General features: G+C 40.9%; 1 protein-coding gene across 4 annotated transcripts in view; it reads right to left on the bottom strand.

Moving 5' to 3' along the window:
* The window catches only part of BEST3 (bestrophin 3), a 42,042-nt gene extending 27,998 nt beyond the window's left edge, over window positions 1–14,044 (bottom strand). Inside the window, exons 1-4 of one of the 4 annotated variants that reach the window (XM_036018687.1) lie at window positions 13,713–14,044; window positions 11,924–12,091; window positions 8,419–8,513; window positions 7,726–7,959 (exon numbers count right to left, since the gene is read on the bottom strand). In XM_036018687.1, the coding sequence (XP_035874580.1) occupies window positions 7,726–7,959; window positions 8,419–8,513; window positions 11,924–12,075 (481 nt within the window). In that variant the 5' untranslated portion in view covers window positions 12,076–12,091; window positions 13,713–14,044. The other 3 variants (XM_036018688.1, XM_036018689.1, XM_036018691.1) reach the window with 3 other exon arrangements.
* Between the last annotated feature and the right edge of the window lie 538 nt (window positions 14,045–14,582).

Below are 14,582 nucleotides of genomic sequence, written 5' to 3'. Positions count from 1 at the left end.
GGTTGTTAATTTTAGCCCAAGTTTACTGAGTATTTTGCTGTGAAAGATGAGTGATTAACCAGACATTAATATGTCCTCTGAGAGTGTACAGGCAGAATAATTTTTATCATCCCCTGCAGGGTCACACATCTTATCCAAAGTAACCCCATCTTTGGAAATCGAGTTTTAGGTCCAGTGAAAGAAAATCTTTAGATTGTTGCTCAAATCAATTCAAAGTGCATTTGCTATCAAATGAAAGGTTATCCACATCAGCACTTCAGGCCATTTTAACCAGAGACCGATTATCTTTTTCAGAATGTGGTCATTATCCTCATATCTAAGGCTGTGTGAACCACAGGTATTGACTTGCTATGGTTCGGCAGCACTGTCAGTTGGCTGGGCCTCACACTGCCCTGTCTCCTTCACAGTCTGTCTTCACCCACGCTCCCTCAGGCCACGGCCGTATCCCTGACGTTGCTGTTTTATCTTGCCATTGCACCTGCCTAGAGTTTCTTGTGTTAATCTTTCCTTCCAGCTTTCTGGCTGGTTCAGCTCTGCTCAGCAATTTTCCTACTACTTATCCCAAAGAATTTTTTTTAATATTTCAAATCAGAATAGTAAAAGTATCTGCATACACACACACACACACACACACACACACATATATATGTTTGTATTTACTTGCAACTTGAATTGTGGTTTGATGGAGTAGTCTCTGCCACTTCAAGGCAAAATGTTATTGTCCTCAAGCCAAAGGACCAGTTAAAGCCATTGATAAACAATATTCCAGTTATCATAGAATGTGTCTGTACAGTTGATTTACTTTTCCTTCGGTTGTAGCCGAAGCAGATGTTTTTGCCTTTAAAGCAGAGTGTGCAAATGAGCCTCTATTACCAGAAGAGCTAAAAGCTCTGTATCTCAAAACTTGAAGGCAAATTGGGTTTGTTGCCAGTTCTTTCTGAAAGACAGAGTCGCGCATTCAGCAACAGAGCCCTTCCTAGAAAGATGACTTTTTCAGGAACATTGCAAGGTGCCTGGCTCATTTTCAACTTTGTATTTTCCAAATGAATGGAATGAAGATTGAACTATAGCTGTCCTTTAAATTCAATGGTAGAGGTTTAGAAACCCCTGACAAGTGGGAAAATCAAGAGGAAGCAAAATGAGATTGAGAGAGATGGAATCACATGGTGAAGGCATCGTGTCAGGCATTTTTTACTGTAAACCACAGTGAGATATGTGTGGCTCACAAAACAGTGATTGGCTCTTATTCACGGTGTTCTCTCTGATGTTTTCCATTCCATTCCATTCCATTCCATTCTGCTAACAATGCTGGTGGTAAGCCATTAAGATGATTTAAGAACCCAATAATAAATTAGAACTCACAGTCTGAAAAGCTCAAAATAGGATATGGTTGAGTGAAATTAGTTTCTGGAGTAGCAATGCTGAACAAAGACAGAGAAACTCCTCTGTTTTCCTGATATGAGCAAACATCTCTAGTCATCCATACTCCATCCCTCAATTAGCATCCTGTTTGGTAATTCACTGCCTTATACACATGACACACAGGAAATATCACACACCTGCCCAGGTGGTTGAGAATTTCATTTGCTCTCAGTAAACAGATCTGAAGAGATTTGCAGATGAAGTTGAAGATTTGACAGGTACACCCTACGGCAGCAGTTCCTTAATTTTGCTGCATATTAGAATGGTTTGGGGAGCTTTAAAAACTGCTGATGTACCCAATTTCTGTTGAACCTAATGTCTGGGAATGGGAGCTAGACATCAGTATTTTTAAAAGATCTCTAGTGATTCCAATTTGCAACATAGTTTGGGGACAACTACCCTGTGCCACGGGTCATTTGGCAAGCGGGCTGTTTCAGCCTTTTTGTCTGGGTCAGCTATCCGGCGGTGCAGCTGGGGAGCTTGTTTAAAACTCGGATTCTGAGCCCTGGCTGGCATAGCTCAGTGGATTGAGCACGGGCTGTGAACCAAAGTGTCCCAGGTTTGATTCCCAGTCAGGGTACATGCCTGGGTTGCAGCCGCACATTGATGTCTCTCTCTCTCTCTCCCCCCTCCTTCCCTTCCCTCTCTAAAAATAAATAAATAAATCTTAAAAAAAAAAACCCTCAGATTCTCAGGTCTTAAGCCCCAGAGATTCTGATTCCATAGGTTACCTGGGATCCTGCAATTGAAATATGTACCCTTGATAATTCAATGAATATAGTCTGTGACCATACCTTGAGAAACAGTGAGGGGGTAGCCTTGATTTAACTCCTGAAACAGAACTGTGGGGAGCCTTCAAATGCTGACCAGCTGAGACTGCCCGTGCACGGCATTAATTCAGGAATTCTCCTGTGCATTTTCCCTCCTGTGTAACGCAAGTGCGCATAGGTGAGTCAGGTTTCACTCACAAGATGACGTCCTGTCTGTTTCAGGCTCATCATGTGAGACTATAGGGAAACTGACTCAGCCTGTAAAAGTTCAGCCAACAGAGGAAAACCTGGCACAGCTGTGAATACCACTGTCCCCTTGGTCATCTCTCCTGTGACACAGAGCAGTGGGAGATTTCAAAGAGCCCAAGATGCCCCAGAGCCATGCAATGTGCCAGGAAAAAGTTGAACTGGAGACCACAGGGCAGAAAGTCAATATTACACAAAACCCATTTGATTTTACTTAGTGGGAGAAGGTCACAGATTAAATGATCTACATATGCCAGAATCTCGAATGGGGCTAGCCTTCCAGCCAGTGCATCTAAAGTTAAAGTTTTTATCTCAATAGCCACTCAACCATGGGGAGCTTGCTTAGTTGTATTAATGTTTGTTAACGATAAGCATTGACAAATATTCTCATCACAGAGCTCACATCAAGCTCCTTCTAGTAAGAGAAAAACCTCAAGGAAATTCATGTAAAGATTTCAGGGCTTTAGGAAAAGTAAAGAATGCCCTTTCCTCAAATTTTACTATCTTCTAACCATTCTTATGGGCATGGAAAGAAATTACTTTAGAGAAGTAGAAATGCAATATAGGGATATAAAATTACCTGTGACTATACTTGTGCTCGTCTCTGAAAATGATCCATGTAAGCGAAGATTTGTAATAATTTTTACTGATTCTTGAGGACAGGAGCCATATCTGTCCTTGCTTACAGCTGTGCTCTAGTGCCCAGCACAGTCCCTGGCATATAGTATACGCTCAATAAATCTTTGCTGAATGAGCAAACATGTGGCAGATTTAGCAATAGCTTTAGTAATTTTTAGAGGAATGTATATAATTTCCCATTGTCTATCTTTGTGCTCTGGTGAGCAAATTTTGAAGAGAAACCTTTTCTTCTCCTGATCACTGTGAAATACAAATAGAATATTTCGATCCAGTGTCATGCTATAGTGTAAGCACCTGATTAAGGCTGTACTTGAATCAGCAAAGACCTGGAATTGTGCACCTGACTTGACTTGGGTGAGTGACATCTTCCAAGGCAGGTGATTGCAATAATTCGATTCTTCCAGGGCAGGTTTGTAGCCAATAAGGAAAATAACAGCAACTGTATTGCCATTCTTCTGCTAAATAACTGTTTGACAACAGACCAGTTCAGGGAGTTTTCAGCATAATAGACATTACTTAGTGTTCAATTGTTATATTTCTATTTCCCTGTGAGCAGAAATGAAAAACTTTTATTTTTAAATTGAGAAATTTCACCTGTAACATCAAAGCACATGCATTCCCCCAGTTGAATGCATTTCAGTCCTTTTAATTCACCAGAGTAAAATAACATGACCATCCAGCTTACAAGCAAAGAAAGTTCAAGGGTTAGCAGGTAAGTGACCTCTAGCTCATCAGGCTTTAGTCTGGCAATTGCCAGTTGCTACAAAAGGAGACACTGCTCTTCATTCTCTCTGCGCTCCCACTTACTTCCTCAGGCCAGCCCTGAATCTCTGTGGCAGGGACCCTCCCTGAAGCAAGAGGATGTTGGAGGGAAACCCGATTACCTTAAAGCCCATTGTTTCTCAGAGTGGGATCCAGGGACCACCTGCCTCAAAGAATCCAGAAGCTCGTCGAATACACATCCCTGGATCTCAATGACCCCAGACCTACTCAATCAGAATCTCCGGGGCAGTATTTTAGAATCTACATTTTTAGCAATATTGATTTTTAGTAATATTTAATGCACACTGAAATTTGAGAACAGGTACTTTTCCAGACAAGCGATATTATGTAAGGGCGTCACCTGACAAGAGGTGTTTTCTGTGCCCTTACTCTCGTGTCGTGCCTTTGCCCTCGCCAGTTTGGTGCCCCTGAACTTTACTTCTTGGCCCTCTCTGCCCTCCGGCAGGGCAGGTGTCCTGGCTCTGGGCTCAGGGGATCTGCCAAATATTTAACTCCATCCCTGGACTTCCTGTTCTTCCCAGACACATTGGCACAAGCAAAAGACCTTCAGAGAGTGTCGGAGGCATGTGTCCAATGGGAGGGCTTGGAAACTGACCCCACGTGCAGACTGAGTCAGCTGTCTCTACTGGGGAACCAAGCAAGAAGCCAGGCGAGCCGATGCTGCCCCTGGACAGAGAGGGGCCCACGCAAGTGGATGCCCACCCATGCGGCTGGCTGTGGAGCAGCCAGGAAGAACCCCACTTCTGAAGTGGCTCCCTCAGCTTCAAGGACCAAGGCTTGAAACCTTTGTTCTGCCATCTAACACACTATCCGGCCCCTGGGGGCACAAGCTGTCCCACTACCCTTTTTCCTGCTCTTGCAAGAAAACACTTAGGAATGAAAAGAAAGCTGTAGGGACCTTTTTCTTGCAATGATCAGTGATGACCCCAGAGGGCGCTTGTAAAGGCTTTAGCCCCTTTCAATCCCCCTTACTTTTCTTCCTCCTTCAGCTTCTGTACAGAATGATACTTGTGTGTTTAATCAGGTCTGATTCAAATCCTCTGGGCAGTAGTCTCTGACCAGACTGCTGCCCTAAAGCCCCTCTGTAATTCTGGAGCCTCTAGCATGGCCGAAACCTTGAATTCACTTTCTTTCTTTTTTCAAATTTAATTTTTATTTTTAATGATGGGGTAGGGGGCAGAGAGAGGGAAACATTGATTTGTTGTTCCACTTATTGATGCATTTATTGGTTGATTCCTGTATGTGCCCTGACTGGGGATCGAACCTGCACTTTGGAGTATTGGGACAATGCTCTAACCCACTGAGCTACCTGGCCAGGGCCTAATTCACTGTCTGTCTTAATCCTTGCTACTTTGTTAATAGTAAGGAATTACTTGATGGTTGCCGAGACCTTTTGACCCCAGGGATGAGAAAAAGGTTTTCAAAAATAAGCATCCCAGAAGAGACTCGGCACTTCTTAAACTTCAGTGCGTAACGAAACAGCACAGAAGCATGTTTAAATGCAGGTTTCCTAGGCTTTAAATCCACCGGTTCTGATTCAGTAGGTCTGAGATGGGGCCCAGAAACAGGCATTGTAAATAAACCACTCAAGTTATTCAAGATGTAAAGGGCCTGTGGGTCTGCGGATCATACCTCCAGACACCCTAGTTTAAATGCACTTAGGAGTGAATGACTGATTCCAGACTCCTTTGGAATGGTTGAGGGTATTCCAATATTCCAATATTCCAACTGCCTTAGGAAGCAAAAATGGGTAGACACAGTACATGACAGGCATTTGCACAAATTTGACAGGGAATAAGCTTCATTACTGTAAAACTTACGCCTAAAGGAAATGCAACCTCGTCATTCTCCTACTCACCTCTCCCTCTCTACTTGCCCCTTGGACTGGACCTGTGTACAGCTCAGCCTTCCTGAGCTCAGGTTGGACTGGAGGCCCCCAGACCTCTCCATCACCAGCCATGCTGGCTGGCTTCCTCCTGATTTGCTTTTAATATGAAGATGACGCTAAGAGGGTAGGATCTGTTCTGAGAATTGGGCCTGGTGTCTGGTTCCTGTCAGAATGCACTCCCTTCATTTCAAGGATGCATCAGGACTAGAGAAACATCACCTTCATTCTTCCAAGTAAAGTTTAGCTCTCACTCATCACTTCGGAATGGGTCTAACCTTTCTCGTTTATTTTTAGGTCTTTCTTCAGATGTGGTAATTCTTATTGCATTTGATTCCTATAGATATTAGGGTAAGAAAATTAAGTTACCACGTAGCATTTTCAACTTGGTCGTTCTAAAGAAGTATTAAACTTTTAAATTCGAAAGAGGTGTTGTAGTTAATTTGTTTAAAGTTCCTACTAGTTCTACATCATAATACACACATACCTGTGCATTTGCCAGGCCATTAGTAACATCCACCTGAATTTTCTAACTAACTCATTGCACCCTGTTACTTTATCACATCTGTTACCCCAACAGTATCCTCTGCACTCCTCCTTATTTATTTCCACCTTGACTTTCCCAACTTTCTGGTCATTTGGTTCAAGGAGACCTGGGATGCCATAGCAAATGAATCTTCTAAAGTGACAAAGGACTATGTCACGCTGCTGTACTAGATGATTTCAGTATTACTAGCAAGAACTCACGTGACATTTACCACGTGCCAGGTATGTCCCTAAACCCTCTGTAAATGTGAACTTATTAATCTTCACAGCAAGCCAATGAGGTATATGAAATAAGTGGTATTATCAATTACTATAAACTTATTTTATGGATGGGGGACCTGAAGCATAGACAGTAACTCATCCAAGGTCATGCAGCTAGTAAGTAAGTGGTGGGCTAAGAATTTGAACTCCTCTGCATTCTCAGTCACTGTCTACACTGTCCATCTAAGAAGGCAAAGCCGAACCAAAGAAAAGCCAGGAAAAACCCCCTCCAAAAACAAACAAAAAATACTATTCTTAAAGAACAACTACTCTCAAGGGCATTTCAGAGGAAGAGTATAGACAGAGCAACCTAACTTGAGAGCATACTCGGTGTAAAGATGGAATCGTCGCATGATTCTTTTATCCTCTATACACTCACTAACCCCTTTCAACAAGCTACCGGAGCTATTAACAAGCACCCGGCACAACGACCAGTATCTACTCAGCACATGCTGAGAATGATCTCACCTAACCCTCAACCCAATGACGGCTGCTTTAACCAACAGCTTCTTCACTGGACATTAACATGCCCAGGGGGGTCATCCTTCCAACACAGTTTGTACTCAGCAGAGTGTGGGGAGGAGCCCAGGTAGAATAATTGTGTCTACTCTGAGGGAGAGGAGAGACAGCAGACCCACACTGAGGCGGCCTGTCACTGCCGCCTCTCAGGGTCTGCCCAGATAAAAACCCACACTGCTGGGTCCTACCAGCATCTCCTTACGTTTTGGGAAAAGTATCAGTTTAGAAGTTCTGAGCCGGAATGATAACTGTGTGCTGTGTGATCCAGGACAGATCATAAGCCCTCTGAATCGGTTTCCTTCCATTCTCATTTTTTTTAATGTCCAAGGGAAATAATAGTCATGAAAATGAACAAACTGTGAAGGGGTAGAAAGTGTGAGGTAATATTATAGGTGGTTTAAATAAATGCTGTAATCATTATATTTACCTAAAGGCCATGTGACTGCAAGCTGCTCCTCCCCCTGAAGTAAACTTTTTGAGGGCAGGAACCGTGCCTTACTCATTTTTGCCTCTTAAAACTGTTTCTGGCACATAGTAGGTAATCAATAAATGTTTCTTGTTGAATACCTAAATAAAAGGAATTTTCAAAGGAATGGGGGTACGTTCCCATCTACGCTGAGAGGCGGCCAAGGAAGGAAAGGCCATTCACAATACCTGCTTCAACCACGTGGTCCATCGTCGGAAACCTTTTGTACACGGCTGTGCTCACCGAGCGGAAGATAAGCAGGGACGTGAGATTGACGTAGCGCATCAGGGTCCTCCTGAGCAGCCGCCCGTGCTCGTCCCTGCCGTGGACACTGCTGGAGATGAGGAACATCAGCCTGTCTGGCCAGGGCAGGTTCACAAACTGGTTCCACCATCGGTTCACTACCAGAGTGACATAAAACCCTGCAGAATAACAGGAAAACTGTAAAGCAATTTCCTGGAGCAGACTCGTCAACACTGATGCTTTTAGCAGAATTTTAGCCTTTTTGGGATTGGGGTGTAAAAATATGTTGTTATCCATACCTTATGATTTTGCCCTCCAGAAAAATAAATGTAATTTGTGCCTGGCAAATGCCGTGGCACCCAGTAAGCAGCTATTAGAACTCAAATATTGACAGCAAAAGTGGAAGGTTAGTGAAGAGAAAGCTTCATCGTCCAAGAGCAGATTATTACCTCAAACTTGTTTGGTGTTAATGTAGCGAAAGCAGCCCTGAAGGCGAACCTTATGGATGGTTTGTGCTATTGCAAGCGGTGGCTTTGCAGGCATGCCTCGAGGCTTGGAAGCACTCCCATGCAGAGTCATCGGTGTCATCCTAACGGAGACAGCTGCGTGGCTGCAGTCTGCGTGTCACCTATACTTACCAAGCACAAAGGTTACTGGAATTTGTTCAGCATATCTGTCACAGTAAATTGATAATTTTTCAAAGTAACGTTTTTGGGCTCCTGTAAGTAACAATCTGGAGCAAAAATAAAATGCACAGCCCTTTATGATATTATACTTCTTCACCTGCTTTGCAAGTGATATTCAGTGCAAACAATTAAGCACAAATAATTTTTTAAGGAGTAATAACTTTTTCTTTTCTACTAAGTTGATGTATCTCAAAAGTTGAATATTTCAAGTACTAACATTTGTAGTACATAATTGTTATTGGCCATTAGACAGATTCATTAAACATTTTATTTTTAAATACTTTATATTTTTAAACTTTTATATGATTAATGCTTTGGATTTGGAGCACAATACCTCATAAAAGAGCTTGTTTTTCAATCATTCGTCAGGTGTACTCAAAGAAAAAAAGGAGTATCTTGATTAAGAGGATTACAGTTACTGAGTTATTATTAAATAATAGCCCTGAATTTGACATCTTGATCTTATTCCTGAATATGCTATTCAGCAAATTCTTGATTTTCTGTGTTATATTTTAAAGAATATTATAACTTAAAAAAATTCTGTAATTATTTAAAATATAGCATATATAACAATTAGAAGTGGACATTTTTATTATTACATTTGGTGGGTTTATATCAATATAGTATAAATATTGAAATTTATATTATAGATCCAACCCAAATTCATTTCATGGTATTGTTTAACATAAATTCATTTACTAGAACTATTCTGGATATTTCTGCTGTAGGGAGGAGACTCAGAGTCAGGAGGAATGTCTCAAGGCAGGTTAATAATAATGACCAAAATCTGGAAAGCAAAGCAACAGAGATGAATCTGCATCAATGAATGAGTGTAGCTGTTCCAAAGGAGAAAGGACTCCCTTGGAAAAATCCATGTTAACATACTTCAAAGGCCCATCTGGGTCAGTAGAACTTCGATAAAGGAAGCAGAGGGATAATGAGGTAAGAGTGAGCCAACACTCAGGTTGCAGATGAAGAAATGGGAGCTGGTGCATCGAAGAAGGGGTGCAGGGTATGGGGTGTGAGGTGGGTTTGGAGTTCTTGCCTCAGCTTGGGAGGAGGTGTCAGAAGTTTGGAAGTCAGGAAAAGCTGACAAGGAGGCATCACCTGTTTGCACAGTCCTGTCAGGGTCATGCTGATGAAAAGTTACAGCCAGAGTGGCTTTTGCTACTCAAATAGAAGTTGTCGGGGAGGATTTGATTGTGGACAGCACAGACCACAGGGTCAGGGGAAGCTGGGTTTGAATCCCAGATCTCCCACTTACAGATTTAGAATTTGAGCACATTTTTAAATCTCTGCGAGCCTCCGTGTCTCATGTGTAAATGGAGATAATAACATTGATGCATCAGGGATGTTGTGTGAATTAAAGAATATATGTTACATAAAACAATGTAACATAGGGTATTATATTTAATAACAAAGTGATTGTTATGATTAATAATTGGCCAAAGGAAAAATATTTGGCTAATAGACACATAGAAATTATACTAGTTAGAAAGTAAGTGCGGCAATTATTTTGTCAAATCCATACAACAAATGGGAAGAGATACAATCAAATTAATGAATTCTTGTACTGTCTTACAATTTTCAATAAGTATATTTATTTACTTTTAATAGGACCAAAAAAGCTTAGGGCATCAGTAGACATGAGACCGAAACTATGTCTATATTTTTCTATACATGTTTGACTTTCTTGACAAATTCAGCCTATAGTTCTTGGCATTCCTTTGATCAAGGTATTAGGGCCTATTTTAACAAGCTTTTACAATTGGACTTCAAAAAATGAAGAATGACTTAAATAATGGTTTAAATTATTATAAGTGTAAGCACTCTTTGGCTTTTACAGAAATCACACATATAATTTTGTGGGGTACACGTAAGATATTGGAGCAAAAGCTGAAGCTCCACGGAGCATTTCTGGCTACAGTGCAACTGCTCTGAGGGCTTTTCTATCCTAAGCAGCAGTAATAGCAATAAATTCATATTAGTACAAATAAACTGAGACAACATCATGAGTCTTCCACCATCTTGTATTTTGAAGGATTAGGTGGCACATAGATAAGTTGTCAAAAAGTACTATAAGACAGATCTGAAAAATTATTAGAGGGTTTTAATAAAACATTAAATTTAAAGACTTTTTGCCAAAGTATATACCCATATATACATTTATTTGAAGTGTAGTGTATTTATTTGATATTTAGCTAAATAGATCTTTCTATTCTGCTTTTGAGAATTATCAGTCAACCAAATTAACATCCCTCATCTTCACATGGGGCCCTATTGCTGCAAGGAAGAATGTAGGTGAGAGCAATGCTATTCAAATTTGTTCGTTTGTATGCAGGAGAATAACAAACTGATGTACATAGAAAAGGTGGAAATACAGCCTCAAAAACCTTTAGCTTCCTATTTTAAGTTTTAATTCCTCCCCAGAGAAGAAATGTATACAAACAATTTTAATTTAAAAAACTCATAAAGCTTTTCTTTTATAATGCTGATAAAATTTTATTAAGAATATAATTTTTAACCTTGACTGGTGTGGCTCAGTTGGTTGGGCGCCGTACAACAAAGTGAAAGGTTGCTGGTTCTATTCCCGGTCAGGGAGCATGCCTGGGTTGCAGGCCTGGTCCCCCATTGGGGCACCGTTTCTCTGCCTCTCTCTCTCCCTCCCTTCCCCTCTCTCTAAAAATAAATAAATAAAATCTTTTTAAAAAGTAGAATTTTTAGTTATAAAAATATTTCTTAGACATAATATTGCTCAAACTTTCTGTCAGTCTGACAGGCATAAGTTGTGGTTATGAAGAATAAATGTCATCTCCTTTTGTGAATATGACATGTCCCAAACTCAGAAGATAAAAAGAAAAGACATAGTTTTTAGGCCTTTTCTTTAGTTGGGGTCGTGGTAAGGCTGGTGGGCACCATCCTGGAGATCTTGTCATTCCAGGCAAAAGGAAGGAAAGTGCCCGTATCAGGTATGTATGCCTGATAGACATTATTCACAAACATGCCAGTTACACAGGTAGTTGCTGCATGCTCTCAAATCACAGTTGCTGCATGTCCCTCAAACTATGAGGGACATAGTTCAGAGAGGCACATGTAATCATTCATTTGTAGACTCTGCCATTCAAAATCACTATGTAGTGAAGATCTAAGTATAACTCTTCCATTCTGTGCCTATAGCAACATTCTTGACCCACGACTAACAGCTCATCATGATCACTTCTGTGGGGCTGGAATGAGAACCACTTGAACATGACAGTTAGAGTCTATTTAACATCCTAAAAATGGTGGGTGTGGATTCAACTGCCCTGTCTGGAGGAGAAGGAGGCCACAGAGAGGATCATGCAAAGAAAGTTACCTACGCACAAAGGTCAGCGGCAACTGCAGGGCTCAGATTTCTGAGACTGTATTCTCACTTGATATTTGATGGCCACTTAAGGAGACATGCAAAGGAAAGTACCTGTACACCAAACTTATTGCTGTGTAAAAAACAGCAAAAACAATAAATTCCCTGTACAGTAGTTTGTAGATGCTGCCTCTCCACTTGAGGAGTAACCTATGAAATCCAAAAAAAGTCGCATTGGCTACTTTACTGGAGTAAGTGACAGTCATCTTGGATAGTTTTTTTCTAGAAGAGCAAGAAGACAAAATACAAGTAAGAAGCCATGTTTAAGACCAAGCACAAATCTGTAACTCACAGGAAACCCACACCAGCAACCAGTCAGCCAGCTCCCCTTCCGTTGCCTTTCTCAGTTTGTACAATTTGGAATCTGGGGGTAACCACCACCGTAGGGCTAAATGGTTTAGTAGAAAAAAAGGAGGAAAAGCAATTCTGGAAAGAGTAATACTGGGAATTGTAAGCTTGCCTTAATTTCTGAGTATTATTTTTAGATTATATAGCCATTGCTCTAAAAATATTTGAATGATTAAGTGAGGTATATGAGATATGCTGTAATGTTACCTATCATATACCTTCTTAACCCACAGGAAGATTTAGAGTATTGATATGCTATATTGATTGACATTTTCAAAAGCAGTAGCCAAAGTTATTCTTTGGGGCTTTTGTTGCTAAAGTAGGTAAAGAGGTATTTATTTCGTGCTTAAACTTCCTAAGAGGAAGTTATGGCTTTTTTTTTTTTTTTTTTTTTTTTTTTTAAATCAGGAGATACTGTTAGAAATAAACAAGCCCCTTGTGGAAATTTAATTGATGGGTTATTTTTGCCAATTTTAGTCGGATGTGGGTGTCTCTCTAATGGAGCTCCTAGTGCACAGTGAGCACTCTAGGTACTTCAAAAGGTGGACAAAATGCTGGGCTGCAGTGATACTAAGAAAGGTGTGCTTTCCCATGGACAAGTGTAGCACAAAATGTTTACGGATAGTTCACTTTGTGTTTGGAGCTGAGAAAAACAAGGCCATTCTTTAGGGCTCTTTCCACTTGGATCTGTCCCAGGGATGCGGGTAGGATGAGAACTGGGCCCCAAAGCTCAGTTTTCAGTAAATTCTCTGGAATTCCATTGCTTTTCACCAAGAGATTAAGCATTCAGGTTTTGAGAAGGTGGCCCCAAGTTAATCTTTGTTTGTAAATGCTGCTCTCAAACATGGAGCACACACCGAAAAAATGAGACTTCTTTGAAACCTTTTGGTTTTCTCAAAGGATCTGTGAGAGCCTTATGCAGCTAAGCAGGCTGAAATTATAGAGCTTTTAAGTAGCATTGTATGAGACACAAGAAATAAATCATACAGCCAACTTCTTGGAAAAAGTAGACTGTAGCATACATTTTAGTATAAACAAGAAAATCTGCTTTTATTCAGAGCTAAGGAAACAATACAATTCTAACTTGCCAACTTCCCTAAGGAAACAAAACTCTGGAATTACATTCACAGTGTTTTTTTTGTAATCACAAACATAAGCCTTCAACATAACTAATTTTAATTAAAAAAAAAACGGAGGGCCTTTTGGCATGAGTGAGTGGCATTACAAAAGGATGGGACTCACGCCACGAACCCGGTTTTGCAGTTCCATCTTTACCTTCTCTGTTTGTCTAATGTGAATACAGCCAAACTTGGGAGAGGACCATTATAAATTCAGCCCATTTCATAATTTGTTCTCATAGTAGTTTTAAATAACAGTCCTCAAATAACTTTCCTTCATGGAACAGTTCATCCTTCTCACTAAGCTCTGTCAGAAAAACAAAGATCAGATACAGTAGAGGTCAGAATTAAAATGCAGATGTATACTCTTTGTGCACTAACCTATTTATTTGATTTGGAGTCTCCGACAGGAAAGAAAATCTTCAGGCTCCCCTGGAACAGGTGCCTCCAGGCTGGTGTGGCACTCTCGGTTTCACCCTTTGCTCATGTACAGTCAGATTTCCTTTCTGTTCTCTGGCCACTGAGAGGACCCAGACAAGGACAGGGGTTAAATGATTTTCCACTTGTGGAGAGGCCTGTTTATGCCAATTTGCCCACTGATGACAGTTATAGCCGGGAACAAACAGGAGCAGCAGCTGCTGATGGGGCTTTTTTAAAATCTATAATTATAACTCCACCTGCCGTCCCCAGTACCTCTTTGAATGAGGAGTCGGAGGTGACGTGAAGGAGGTTGGGCCGTTTAAGCCTGTTATTTTCATTTTTGATTTCACCCTGGGATCAAGGAAGAAAGAGCCATTTTTCCCCCCTAAAGAGTTCTGAAGAGGCTCTACCAGCCAAAAAAGGGAATCAGGACAGTCTGTGAACACAGGCTAAATTCTTGTGAAGCCATAAACGGGGGTAGACAAGAGTATAAACAGGATTTACACTCCCTGGAAAGGTATCGAGCATGCTCTTCCATTAAAAACATCAAGCATGCCTATTTGAGAGAGACAGAAGAGTCTTTGAGAAGACCATAGAGAGTTATTCCGTGCTGTGGCTTAGTGCAGTGGGAAATGATGGCGCACGCTCGCCACTGCTGTTATCTGTACATGGCCAGCTAGGAAAGTTTTCAATTATTCAAAATGTGTTCTCTTAAATTATTCCTCTGTATTTTTCTTCTTGAAAGAAAGAGTTCAAGAGAGCATTCTTTAAATAATGAAAGAAATAATTTCAGGGCCAATTCCTGTGGTTTTCTAACCTTCTGAAGT

Source organism: Phyllostomus discolor, chromosome 2 (genome assembly GCF_004126475.2).
Source record: "Phyllostomus discolor isolate MPI-MPIP mPhyDis1 chromosome 2, mPhyDis1.pri.v3, whole genome shotgun sequence".
Classification (NCBI taxonomy): Eukaryota; Metazoa; Chordata; class Mammalia; order Chiroptera; family Phyllostomidae; genus Phyllostomus; species Phyllostomus discolor.
This window is presented reverse-complemented; position numbering and strand designations above follow the sequence as displayed.